Source organism: Macaca thibetana, chromosome 3 (assembly GCF_024542745.1).
Source record: "Macaca thibetana thibetana isolate TM-01 chromosome 3, ASM2454274v1, whole genome shotgun sequence".
Taxonomy (NCBI): Eukaryota; Metazoa; Chordata; class Mammalia; order Primates; family Cercopithecidae; genus Macaca; species Macaca thibetana.
The window spans coordinates 100401219-100413898 of record NC_065580.1 but is presented as its reverse complement, the minus strand read 5'-3'; the positions used below and the strand labels follow the sequence as shown (position 1 = coordinate 100413898).

Sequence of the window (12680 nt, the reverse complement as noted above, 5' to 3'; positions counted from 1 at the left end):
TCCTGACCTCAGGTGATCCACCTGCCTCTGCCTCCCCAAGTGCTGGGCCACTGTACTAATCTTGAGAAGTTAAATTGAGAAGTTAAAATGGCCAAGACATTACCATCTAGATAATTCAAATGTCAGAAACAGCTTTTTGTTACTGGAGCAAACATTATGAGCCTTGGTCAGCATGACTCATGCAGCCTTTGGAGCCACGTGGGGCATAGCCTGCACGGATAGACACAGAGCCGAAGGCCCTAGGCTACGTGGTGCCTACCCCTCCAATTCCATTCTGAATCCTTCCAACACCAGTCGTCTCCTCTCTCTGTCCTACACGTTTGACTTTTCAAAACTTCCCAGAGCCTCTGAATCCAGCCCACTATCCTTAAGGCTGTTCAGTGCTTCAAAAGTACTGGTTCTCTTTCCCTTTAAAATGGAAACTCCCTTCATGGATTAGTTCTGCTTTCAGCCAGGTGTGACTTTAAACTTTTTTTTTTTTTTGGTTTATTTTAATTTTTGTGGGCACATAGAAAGTGTGTATGTTTATGGGACCCAGGTGTGACTTTGACTGTATGATTAAAGTCGCTCACAGTGAAGCTGGAATAAACATAGATGAACCACTCTGAGGGGCACCTGCGTTTTTGAGAGAAACTTGGTATTGCAGGTTTATTTGAGATTGGTTCAAATGTGGGCAGCTTCCTCTGAACAGGGGTTTATGTGTTGTTCTTTCTGTGCTAACTCTGCTCGGTAGATTTGCCAGGAACTCCAGGTCACAGGATCAGCCTGGTTTGTTGTTTAGAGAATTTCTGCATCTTCAGTAAGAGCAGAGCCATGTTTGAGGACAACACTGTTGGCTAGCCACTGATATTAAATTATAAATTCTAAAGCACAAGAAGCATTTTATTTTTCTGCAGTAGTGCAAGGTGTATGGAAAAACTAACAGAAGAATATAAGAGTGAGAGGTAGTGGGGAAAACTGACCTTGCATTTAGATCTGAATTTACTTCTAGATCTGCCACTTAGTAGGAATGTGATTTTGGACAAAGCACTTAGCTTCTGTGAGCCTCAGTCATCTCATATGTATAATGGGACAGAAATGTTTGCCCTTCTTTGTTCACTGCTGTATCCCTAGTACCTAGAACAGCATCTGGTACTCCGCCAGGACTCAACACATACTTGCTGAATGAATGAATGAATGAATAAGAGTACCATGAGAATTGAATGCAGATGCTTTGAGAATTATGCTGTGCTATAAAATGTTAGAGATTTTCATGATAATGTTGCTGTTCTTCCAAAATGAGAAAACAAATGATTGGAAAATAGTTTTTTTGCATTGACATGCTGCCTCCCTCACAAGGCTTTAGAGGGAAAAAGGGACAGATGAGGGAACGGTGTGTCCAGTGGAGTATGTTTCTTGGCTGTGCCTCACATTGTCACTCAAGGCTAAAATTCTGCAGATCTCTGCAGCGGAGCTTACATGGCCACGCTGTGCATCATGTCATGGGACTGTGTGCCTCAGCCCTTAGATTCGTCTTCGTGAGAGCTGAAGGCTGAAGAGAGGCTTCCTTTAGTGTTGCTCGTGGTCTCATTAGTTTAACTGCCCCTCACAAGGTCCCTTTAAAGTAGCTCAGCCAGCTCTGAACCTCCTCATGAACTGGCTGCTGGGCTGCGCCTCGCCATTGGAAGCACTTTGTCCTTTGGGCCCATCAGCTTGTATTCCTGTCACACCACACCACAGAAGGCTGAGTGACTGGGGCAAATTCCCAACCCAGGGTTTGGTGACTTTTCCGAAGTCTGAGAGTCAGCCCTGAGGACAGAGGCGCAATCAGCCTTCTGGAGCCTTTTCAGTTGTGTTCCGCATCCAAGCCGTCCACGGGACACTCAGGGGCATCCCATGCATGTGATGCAGTGGGCCCCATCCTGGTCAGGTGGGCTGGACACGGTTGGGTGTATCTGCTAATTGTATGTGGTGGAGACAGTGGGTGTATCTGTTAATGGGCTTTTATTAATTCAAGTAGCATTTAAGAAGCTACCATCTGTGGCTCACCTGTGGGAAAATGTCAGAGTATCTCCTTATCTATTTGGAATTCTAAGTGTGATTTTCTGTAAAGATTGGCAAGAAATCAAAACATTTGGGAACCACTGAGTTACCCCCATTCCCCTTTTCTGGGTACATAGACACAAATAATGAAACCTGAATTATAGATAATTTCCACATCCTGGTTTAAACAAATATTAATATTGCAATTATTATCATCTATAATTTTTGTTAATATTTTATGTAGTTATTTTTTAGATATCCTTATTTATTAGTTATATAATTTATTCAATCTCAAGCTTTTAACCACCTCAATACATTTAGGCTTTATATTTTTTATTAGTTGAATATATTAAACTTTGAAAAAATCTTTGGAGAGCTTTGGCTGCTTTAGAATATTTTGGGAACCTCCTCATATTTATTATGTATTCTTTTTAAACTAAAATGGCTAGATAAGAGGGACAAACTTATGGTATCTCTTCTCTTAGAAAAGCCACCAGACACCCTCATTGTTTAACCTCTCCATTCCAGTTAGCTTGGGGTGGGTTTTAAAGTTACATCACATAGGGCATTCTGAGTTTTTACTATGCGTTTATCCTCTATTGGATACAGAAGACCATGACTGTGGTTAGCATGAGCTTACTGAAGCTGGCATCACCAGTTTACAAGCTTCATGACAGAAATAGAAATAAACTAGTTGTAGAAGTTGGGAGGGACTGTTGAGATCACTGTAGTCAGACGAGAGCCAGAGAGGGAAAACCATGGGCCTACGGTGGGTCAGAGGCAGAGCAGGGACTCACACCCCCGTTCCAAGTCCCAGCCCAGTTACCTGCCCTCCTCTGCGGGAGGTAGCTCCGCCCAGCGGTGCTGCCAGGCTGTCCCCTTCCCTCACTTCTTGGCATGGCTTTCCCAAGGGGTTCTGTGTCAGAAGAGACCTGAGATGCGCAGTAAGGGAAGCACTGAGGTTTTAGGGGTGAAATGGCAGGTTTCCTGATGAAGATACCGCTCCCATTGGGTTTGGAGTGGGCTTTGGAGTGGCATGGGGATTGAATGAAGTAGCATTGCCTGGTGCCTGCTCGGTGGGCTCCGCTGGAGGGTGTGGTCGCAGTTCCCTTGGCTGCCAGGTGTTGAGCCTGCACCAGTCCCACTGTGAAGCCTACCAGCCCAGGTGGGAGTCTTGGCTCTGCCCAGTTCTGCCCAGCGCAGGGCCCTGGAGCTGAGAAGATGAGAACCGAGCTGACTGGGCTGCTGGGCGGGAGCCGCGGGCCTGTCCACCACTGAAGGGTCTCTGTGCCAGCCAAGGAGGCTGATGCTGCTGATGTGACGTGCACTGACTTCCCAGGAAACCCCTAGTGCTGTCTGGTCCTGAAGGGTAGGATGCCTGCCTGTTGTGAGGCAGTCCTGCTGTCAGAGCCCAGAGGTAGCCTGGAGGCAGCTGGTTGTGGATGACTAGGCGTGCTCTCTCCTGGCCCTCCTCCTCCCCACTGCTCCATTGCCCTCTTTCAGTGAGCGCTCCATCTGCAGCCCTTTTGCAGAATCAACTGACTCACCAATTAGAGAATTCAATTTCATGTAGTCAAAATTGGTTTAAACAGTTTTATGTTTTGCAATAATTCCTTTTTCATATTCAACAGCCATTCATTCAACACTCAGTGGAGGGGTAGAGCAATCATTTATTTTCAAGGGCTGTAGGAAGTGGAAGTGTGTGTTCCTTCTGTGCAAGGGTAGTTCCCCTGTGTCTTTAGGGGGGACTTCTTTTGATGATGGCTGGGGAGGGAAGGTTCTTGGCAGGGCTTGACTTTGAGCAGGTGGGTGCAGCCTGGCATGCCTTGTGCTTCCCAGTGGATCGGAGGATGGGCCCAGTCTCCAATTATATTTACGTCACCTATGGAGAACAGCAGAGTACTTGACACTAGTCCTCAACTAGTGCCACTCAGTTCACCAGCTTGGGGTACGAAGGTCTTACTGCTTTTAATACTGAAATTAAATTAGTCTGGGCCCCAATTTTGCATATTGTGATCAGTGTCTTTCTTTTCTCACTTGAGACTCCTGTCTCCATGGCAACATCAGGAAGCTAACCTAAGAGAGTACATCTCATTACTGTTGTGTTTTTAGTAGTGCTCTTCAGACTTGGATATGTCATGAATCCACAGGGATCTTGTTAAAAATGCAGATTCTGATTCAGCAGGACAGGGTGGGGCCTGAGGTTCTGTAGCCAATACTGTTGCTGCAAGTCCAAGAACAAAATTGGGTAGCAAGGGTTACTGGCTCCCAGTCCCTTTTCAGGTCATGGCATACCTGAATATAGTTTTGTTTGTTTGTTTTGTTTGTTTTTGAGACAGAGTCTCGCTCAGTCACCCAGGCTGGAGTGCAATGGCATGATCTCGGCTCACTGTAGCCTCTGCCTCCCAGGTTCCAGCGATTCTCCCATCTCAACCTCCTGAGTAGCTGGGATTACAGGAGCACTCCACCACATCTGGCTAATTTTTTAAAAATTTTTAATAGAAACGGGGTTTTACCATGTTGGCCAGGCTGGTCTCGAACTCCTGACCTCAAGTGATCTGCCTTCCCCAGACTCCCAAAACGCTGGGATTACAGGTGTGAGCTACCACACCTGGCCCATACCTGAAAATATTAATACCTGTGTGGCACACTGGCAAGGCTGCCCTGGCTTCCTCGAGCCCCAAATGCCCCAGAGCTGAGGGAATCAACATCTTAGCTCACCTCTAGCCCACTTGAGGTACCCGGGATGAGCCACAGTGCACCTGTTGAGAGGAGAAAAAAATGTCCAAATCTGACAAATCTAGCCTGTGCATATGGGGCACGTATGGGGAGTTCCTTCTCTCCTGCTGTTATTGCAGGTGCTGCCGCATGGTACAGCTGAAAACAGGCAATCCTTGGGACCCAGAGGTGCCCATGCCTGCCGGGAGCAGCCCTCTCATCCAGCAGTGTTTCCTCTGGGTGTAGGGAGGGTGGGATAAGTCTGTCTCCCCGGTGTTACAGTCAGCTGTATTGGCCCCTCACCCGGTTGGCCTGGGATCCCAGGCCACAGCTGTTTATATGCGTGGCTCTCGTGTGTGTGTGTGTGTGTGTGTGTGTGTGTGTGTGTGTGTGGTGATGTGTCCTAGACTTGCACAAGTACACACACATGCAGGCATGCGCACAGCCATTTTCCTGAAGATAACATCCATCCTGCCTGAGAACTGAATTGAAGAGAGCCGGAGGGCATTAGCTTACTGTCATCTTTCTTACTCTGTGCCCTCCTTGGGTCTGTCAGAGATAGTCCATAGATTTTTCAGTAAGGTAGAACCTCAGAAGAAACTAAAAACAAATCCAAACCAAAAGACCCTTCCTTTCTTGGAGGCTCCTTCTCAGACCACAGTTTAAAAAAAAAAAAAAAAAAGGCAAACCTCTTGCTCAGCTAGATGGCTCCTTGCACCGTTTCTCAGAACACTGTTTGCCTCACTTTTTATTGCTAAAAGAGTCCTCTCAAATGGTTCAGAACAAAGGAAGTCTGTTTTGATGTCTCTTTACTGTAAGTAGAGGAATTTGCAGCTTGTAAATGACTGCTAGTTTTACTAAAATAGCGACTAAAACATGCAGTTATGTCTCTCCTGGCACCCACCCACCCACTCATCACCCACACCCACCACCCACCACTCACCCACCCATCACCCACACCCACCACCCACCACCTCCCACCCATCACCCACACCCACTACCCACCACCTCCCACAAGTTGGCTTGGGCAATGTTTGCTGAATAAAAGGATAGTCTCTGGGTGTTCCTGGGCCCCAACCTCTGCCTGGCTGAAGTGTCTCTCCTTCCTCTCCAGATCCATATTCAAGCCTTTCATCTTTGTGGATGACGTAAAACTTGTCCCCAAGACACAGTCTCCCTGTTTTGGGGATGACGACCCTGCCAAAAAGGAGCCTCGGTTCCAGGAGAAGCCAGACCGCCGGCATGAGCTGTACAAAGCCCACGAGTGGGCACGTGCCATCCTCGAAAGTGATCAGGTGAGCTTGCATGAGGGCCACGGAGGCGGAGGCGGGCGGGCCAGGTCAGCGAGGAAGGAGGCAGGGAAGCAGATGACAAGCGAGACCCCCCCCTCACCCATCCAGTGTGGCCAGGCTCCTCCCAGAGGCCAGGTTCCTGGGGCCTTTCCTAGAAAGCTGGTGTTCATTTTCCTGCCCAGCCTCTTGAAACCAAATAAGACAAAGCTTCTCCTTCTCACGTTATTCTGGAACTCAGCAGGCTGAGTATCTTACCTACATTTACTGTTTACATAGGAATAATAGGAATATGCAGTACAGTAGGGATAACTGTTACATACCGTGTAAAATTATTTATGTACTTTCAGGGGTAAAAAGTTGTATTTGCTGGCAACATTTTATTTAAAGATACAATGATATGTTGTTTCAAAAAAGTTCTGGAGATGGCTGGTGGTGCTGGTCGTACAACATTGTGAATGAGTTTAATGCACTGAACTGTACGTTTTAAAGTTTTTAAATGGTAAATTTTATGTTATAATACATATGTTTTACCATAGTACAAATATAGTTTTAGAAAATATTCTCGTATTCCTAGGGTTTTGGTTTTTTGTTTTTTTTTTTTTGTATTTTTAGTAGGGACAGGGTTTCACCATGTTGGCCAGGCTGGTCTTGAACTCCTGAGCTCAAGCGATCCGCCTGCTTCTGCCTCCCAAAGTGCTGGGATTACAAGCATGAGCCTCTACGCCCGGCCTCATATTCCTAGTTTTAAAAAAGAAGTAGTAATCCTTCAAAGTGCAGCTCTCCCCAGTCCCGTACCTTTGGTTAATAAAGTGATAAGTCATCAATTCAAACAAGAAACCCCCCCACAGCACGTTCCACAGCACCCAGTGTGTCCACAGCAGCCACCCCGACGGACTTGATATAAAATTCAAGCCTGTATTTTGCTGAAGAGAGGAAGAAGGAATGTGTTTGTTAGACACTCATCAGTTTTCCCCAACTATTTATGTAACCGCTTTTAATAGGTAGGTCCAAATTGGCCTGAAGGGCCAGAAAGGAGGACCTTTTGTATAAATTGGTGCTGTGGATGGGGTGAGCCTCTTGCATTTGACATGGTGGACTATAGAAAAAGGGTATCAAGAGGGAAACCCAAGCAGTCCATCCAGATGAATGCAGACAGCATCTCTGAGAAGGGCCGTCTCACTTTTCTGAGAGCTTGGCCTGCTCTTCCACAGAAGAGACCATTAAACACGTAAAGGTCGCCCAGGTATTTTACATCTCTTCTCCCCACCAGCCTGCAAAGCCTGGCAGAAGATGGCAAGCATGCATGCTGCCACTGCATTCAACTGCGCTTTCTCCAGGGCTGTCCACAGTAGCTCCTGACGGTGCTTATGTTCTTGGTGGATGGCCGTAAGCCCCACGTAGATGAAAACTGTCGCTGTGTGGTGGATATTTGGTTAATTAGAATGAAGAGGTAGAAAGGACTGTGTGTTCAAAGAGATGAGACTGCTGAGGCTGGTGGGTTTTGAAATTTAGAAATGACTCTCAGGTGGAGTCACAGGACGCTGCATGGCGCAGTGGTGGGCGGGTGGTGAGAGCAGCTTCTCAGTTCTGGGACTCGTGGGGCAAATGGAAGCTTTCACTATGATTTGCCGTAAATGAGTGAGTCCCATGGAAGAAGTGAACTCACCATCTCAGAAAAAGAGTGAACAGGGGAGAGACATGGCACCTGTTTATTCATTGATCCATGTTTTTTTTCATTCGATGAACATTTTTTGAGAGTGCCCTCCCAGTCACTGGAGGATAGAAATGAGCCCGGTTCCCATCCAAGGGGCCACAGCTGCAGAGGCAAGCCAGCACAAGGTGGGAGACAGCGCCCATGGCAGGGGGAATGGTGTGGCACTGTGCGGGGAAGAGGAAAGGCTTTGCAAGGAGACTGAAGATGGGTGCACGTCGACCAAGCGCTGAGGAAGGGGACGGCCCTCCAGAGGGCAGGGCCACCTGTGCAGGGGCGAGACAGCATCAGAGGCCAGAGGGCTGCAGTGAATTCAGTCCAGCTGAGGAGTAGGGAGACGCAGGGGAAGCATTCCCTCAGTGTCACTCTGGGATCTGAGCTTTGTCCTAAAGGCAGCAGGAAGCTGTGCAAGTGTTCTAAGTCAGGCAGTGACATAACCACACTGGCATTCTAGAACAATCCCTGCGGCAGTCGTGTGAGAAACGGAGTGTGAGGAGGACAGGACCTTGAGCAGGAAGCCAGCTGGCCCCCTAGAGGCTTTCAGTGTCTGCTGCAATGCCCCCCGCTGTTTTGCTGACACCTAAAGCCGTCGTGTCCTTCCTCAGGAGCAAGGTCGCAAGCTGAGGAGCACCATGCTGGAGCTGGAGAAGCAAGGCCTGGAAGCCATGGAAGAAATCCTGACCAGCTCCGGGCCCCTGGACCCTGCAGAAGTGGGGGACCTTTTCTATGACTGTGTTGACACAGAGATTAAGTTCTTTAAGTGAAGTAAGCGCTCCCTTTCCCCTTCTTATTTAAGACTTCCCACCTTACTAAATTACCAGCAAAACAAACCACTCTCCTGTTTGAGTAAAATGAGAAAGTTAAGATGTGGCCTCCTTTTCCGAAGCCAGATCAAACTGTTACCTTGTGTTCCGCCTTGAATCTCACAGTGTCCCCTTCTGCAATGTAGGTCTCCTTCCCGTGCAGTGTAACATGTATCCCGTTGCCTGTTGTTCGGTTGTGTGACTAATTGTGGATTTTAAGCTGCTATTATTGTATTTCAGTGGCAATGGACACATTAGCCTTTTACAAGAGGACTAGAGTTCATCAAGCCTTGAAAGGCAGGCTCCACAGTGCCGAGTTGGCGGGAAAAGCAAATTCTTTTGAAGTCTTAGTCTTTCCCTCAGTAGCGATTTCTTTCAGGTTAACAAGAGGCATTTGTGCACACACACAAGGCTCTCGTGTGTGTTGTCCAAGGGAACCTCCCTGCCTCCTGTGAGTGCATGCCTTTGGTGCACAGTGTCTCCACAGGTGTCTTCCGGGGGACAGGACCAGTGGGAAGGAAGAAAGGGACCCCTCTCCAGTCCTGGCTCCTTCCTACATCCTGGGCTTCTGAAGAAGCTGTCTTCCCATTTTCCGTGCACTGTGCTTACGTGTGGTGGACTGCAGAGCTGCTTCCACGTACAGGACAGCTGATCATTTATTAGCTGGAACCTATTCACTTCTGAGATTCAGAGGTAGCCATGCTGGTGGCCTTCTGAATCCCTGCATGGATGTCCCAGGAGGCAGCTCTCCCTACACAGCAGCACAGCCACCGCAGGATTCCTTGTGTAGAAATGATTCCCAGTCTAGTTACCAACAGCTAGTCCAGGAGTGATTGAATGGCCTTATGGCACAGTTCCACCCACAGAGCGGTGAATCTCTCTGCTCACGAGGGAAAGAAAAGGAGGGACTCTTGACTATTTAGATTCTAGTTAAATAGCTGGAATCCTAGCAGTCACTACATTATCTCAGCAGAGAGACTTTAATTAAACTGATTTGTTTCCAATGTCGGGTTCACTTAAAGGATTTGACTTACCACCAGAGCATAGAAAAGCATGCAAGGAAGACCAGATGGGCTTAGCACTGGGAAGACAGAGGGCAAGGAGGTGACAGATGGATATAGAAGCATTTCTCTGTAGGATACCAGTTCAGGCCCCACCCTTCCTGCCAAGTGCATTACATCCCACAAATCCAAATACAAAGCAGCTGACTTCCCTGGATCTTCCCCCGACTCCTCACACCTCACATGTCCCAGGAGCTGCCTTCATTCAGGCGGGTAGCTGCACTGGGCGCGGGGTGGTGGTGGGGAGCTTACCGCCACCTATTCAAGCTCTCAGCCACTCCTGAAATGGGCAGAGATGATGAACAGAAGTGTACGTAAATACAGCAGCTAGTGGGAGAGCACCAGTGGGGCCTAATCCTGCCGCCTCATTCTTGGCAGGAATCTGCAAATGGAAACATTGTGAGTATCAGCAATCTGGGAAGTGACAGGGTTAATAACTCCTTCCCACCAGCTGTATCATGAGATTTTGAGGGGACCCAGCCCCGTTACATGGATGTGAACAGTGAGGCTCAGAGGTTTCATCAGAACACATTCTTTTTTTCTACCACCTCTCCAAGAGCATGAGTATAGGAGTGCCATGAGCTTTTTGCTCAGCAGTTTTGTAAACTCTGTATGTAAAATCATTAACCACACATTGTGGGCGATGGGAAGATGATTTCAGCTGACAGAGTTAACGGCAACCAATAATGGTGGCCTGTAGCTGCTAAGAGCTTCACGCAGGTTTGGCCTGGGCTTTCACTGTTGGTGAATTTAGACTGTCCTTTTAGGTGGGGTGGCTATTCTAAAAGAGTCTTTCTATCACTGTTAAGGGGGGGGAAGTGAGGTTCAAGGGTGACGTAGGTACCTCTCCCCTCCCAAGTCCATGTTCCAAGTGGCTGTGTAAAGCAAGATGATGCAGAAAGCCACTCTAAATTTCACTGCGTGATTTCACCTTCGCCTACTATGAAATGTCTCATCAGTTTCATATGTCTGAGATAACCAAGGTGATTCAGAATTTGACCGAAAGAAGTCTAGTGAGAATTAATTACATAGAAGCCTCGTTTCATTTCTATGGGCCAAAGGCCATAGATAACCCTACCCGCTTTGTGTCATTACCCATTGGGAAACACAATGGCTACTTCTGTTAGGGGAATGGACCTTGGTCAAGCTTCTTAAAGAAGGCAGCCCTAATTGAGGGCTGTCTTGGCTAATGCTAATACTCTACACCACAATTGTGATGTCCTAGTCCTACCACTAGAGGGCATGGCACAGCCTGGCAAAAGTAAAAAGGGGCGTGGCAGCTCCCATCGGGTCTGGAAGGGGTCTCTAAGTGCGGTGGACAGTTGTGCATTGGAATGGGTGGAGAAAGAGAAGAAGAGAGCAGAGAATCTGCTGATGTGGCTGCGCTTACTTTTAGGGATTTTATGTACTTATAGTAACAACTGGAAATAGGTTGTTGGGTTTCGAGCAGGCTGTTATGGTGAGGAATGTTCATTTTTAAATGTTCCCAACAGATTTTGCTTTGGAAAAATGCTTGTTACATGAATAATTTGTTGACCAGGGATTGTTTTTCTGAAGGCAGTATGGGGGACATGAATATTCAAGATGAAATGCAAAAATTATGTTCAAGGGTCACAGTGTATAAGTAGCTTCCTAGGAGACCCTTTGTGTATCTTTTCAGACTGGGGTGGGGGCTGAGCATGCTTGTGCAGAAAGAAGCCATGTCCAGAAAGGACAGAATCTCTCCCCCACTCCCTTGCCCTATAACCAAACATAAGCTAGCTAGTCTTGTCTAATAGATGGGATTGACTATAGGTGAAAATAGCCCTCATATTCAAGGACAGAAGCTCTGGCAGGAGTAAATTAGCAAAGCAGAAATAGTACCCTTTCATTCTTGGAGGTGCTTTGAAACTTTAGGTAGAATAAAGATATAATCGAAATTATGGAGATTCCTTGGTGCCCAATAACATAAGACCCAGTGTTATTAGAACGAGTCTTTCTTATAAACTAACAGAGCAGGTATTTGCCCATTAGATCTTAGCTGTGGGGATCCTTACTACTGGGTGAATCATTAGGTATAAAAAGTAATCATCAACCAGGCAAATTACTTTGCTTCCTAGCTGATGTCATCCCACATTGGTACAGGTGTTATACAGCTCTGGCTGGTTCTGCAGGGAAGCCGGGTGGGACCAGTGTGTCTGTCATGAAACCACTAACTGCATTGCTGACTGAAGAGCCCTCTGTCGTTTATTGAGGAAGGGCTTCAGTTGAGCTCTCAGCCTTAGGAAGGAAGCACGTGGAGGAGGGAGGGAGGAGGCGCCCTCGCTGGGCATGCTCCGTGGAGGGCCAGGAGTGGCAGGTCATGTGCATGTGCTGTTGCAGCACAAGCTTATGCTTCCCGTAGCCGTGGCTTTTCATTCTGCACAGTCCCAGGTCCCAGGTCCCAGCTCCCCTCTTATGGTTTCTGTCATAATGTGCTTTATCTGATTGACTCCAAACATGCCCAAATGTCACCTGCAGATTTCTCGTGGGAACCAATATGTACATGTTTGCAATTATGTTGTGAGACTTTAAATGTGTTAGACGGAAAATGCTATTGGCAGGGAATAATAAAAAAAAAAAGAAAAAAGAAAAAATCGTTCTGTTTCCTGCAGTAGGAACTGCCCATGTAGTCTTAACAGTCTTTTGTACAAATATCTACAAAGCAGATAATATCCCTATCCAGTGCTTGCCCTTGGAATTGTCTCTAAATGCATCAAGCATACAATAAAAAAAAACTGAAATTAACATCCAGTGGAGTGGCCTCTTCTGTTTTGTGTCTCATAAATAAATGTGGGCCTCAGTCACAACATAGAAGATGTAAGAGAAGAGATATATTTTTCTGGCTGGAATAGTCAGTAAACAGTCAGTTCAGCAGTTTCTTGCATTATGTAATGTTCTGTGGGTAAATTCAGTCTTTAAATATAAAACCACAACAAAGTATCACCTCACACCCATCAGGATAGCTACTATCAAAAACAACAACAACAACAACAACAACAACAACAAAAACACAACCAGAAAATAACAAATGTGGGTGAGGATGTGGAGAAAT

At 46.9% G+C, this 12680-nt stretch overlaps 1 protein-coding gene across 2 annotated transcripts in view; it reads left to right on the top strand.

Annotated features, from left to right (window-relative positions):
* Positions 1 to 12373, top strand: part of SCRN1 (secernin 1) — a 71522-nt gene extending 59149 nt beyond the window's left edge. For both annotated transcript variants that reach the window (XM_050783248.1, XM_050783249.1), the window contains 2 exons: positions 5855 to 6035; positions 8349 to 12373. In XM_050783248.1, the coding sequence (XP_050639205.1) occupies positions 5855 to 6035; positions 8349 to 8507 (340 nt within the window). In that variant the 3' untranslated portion in view covers positions 8508 to 12373. The remainder of the gene's footprint in view (positions 1 to 5854; positions 6036 to 8348) is intronic.
* The last annotated feature ends 307 nt before the right edge of the window (positions 12374 to 12680 follow it).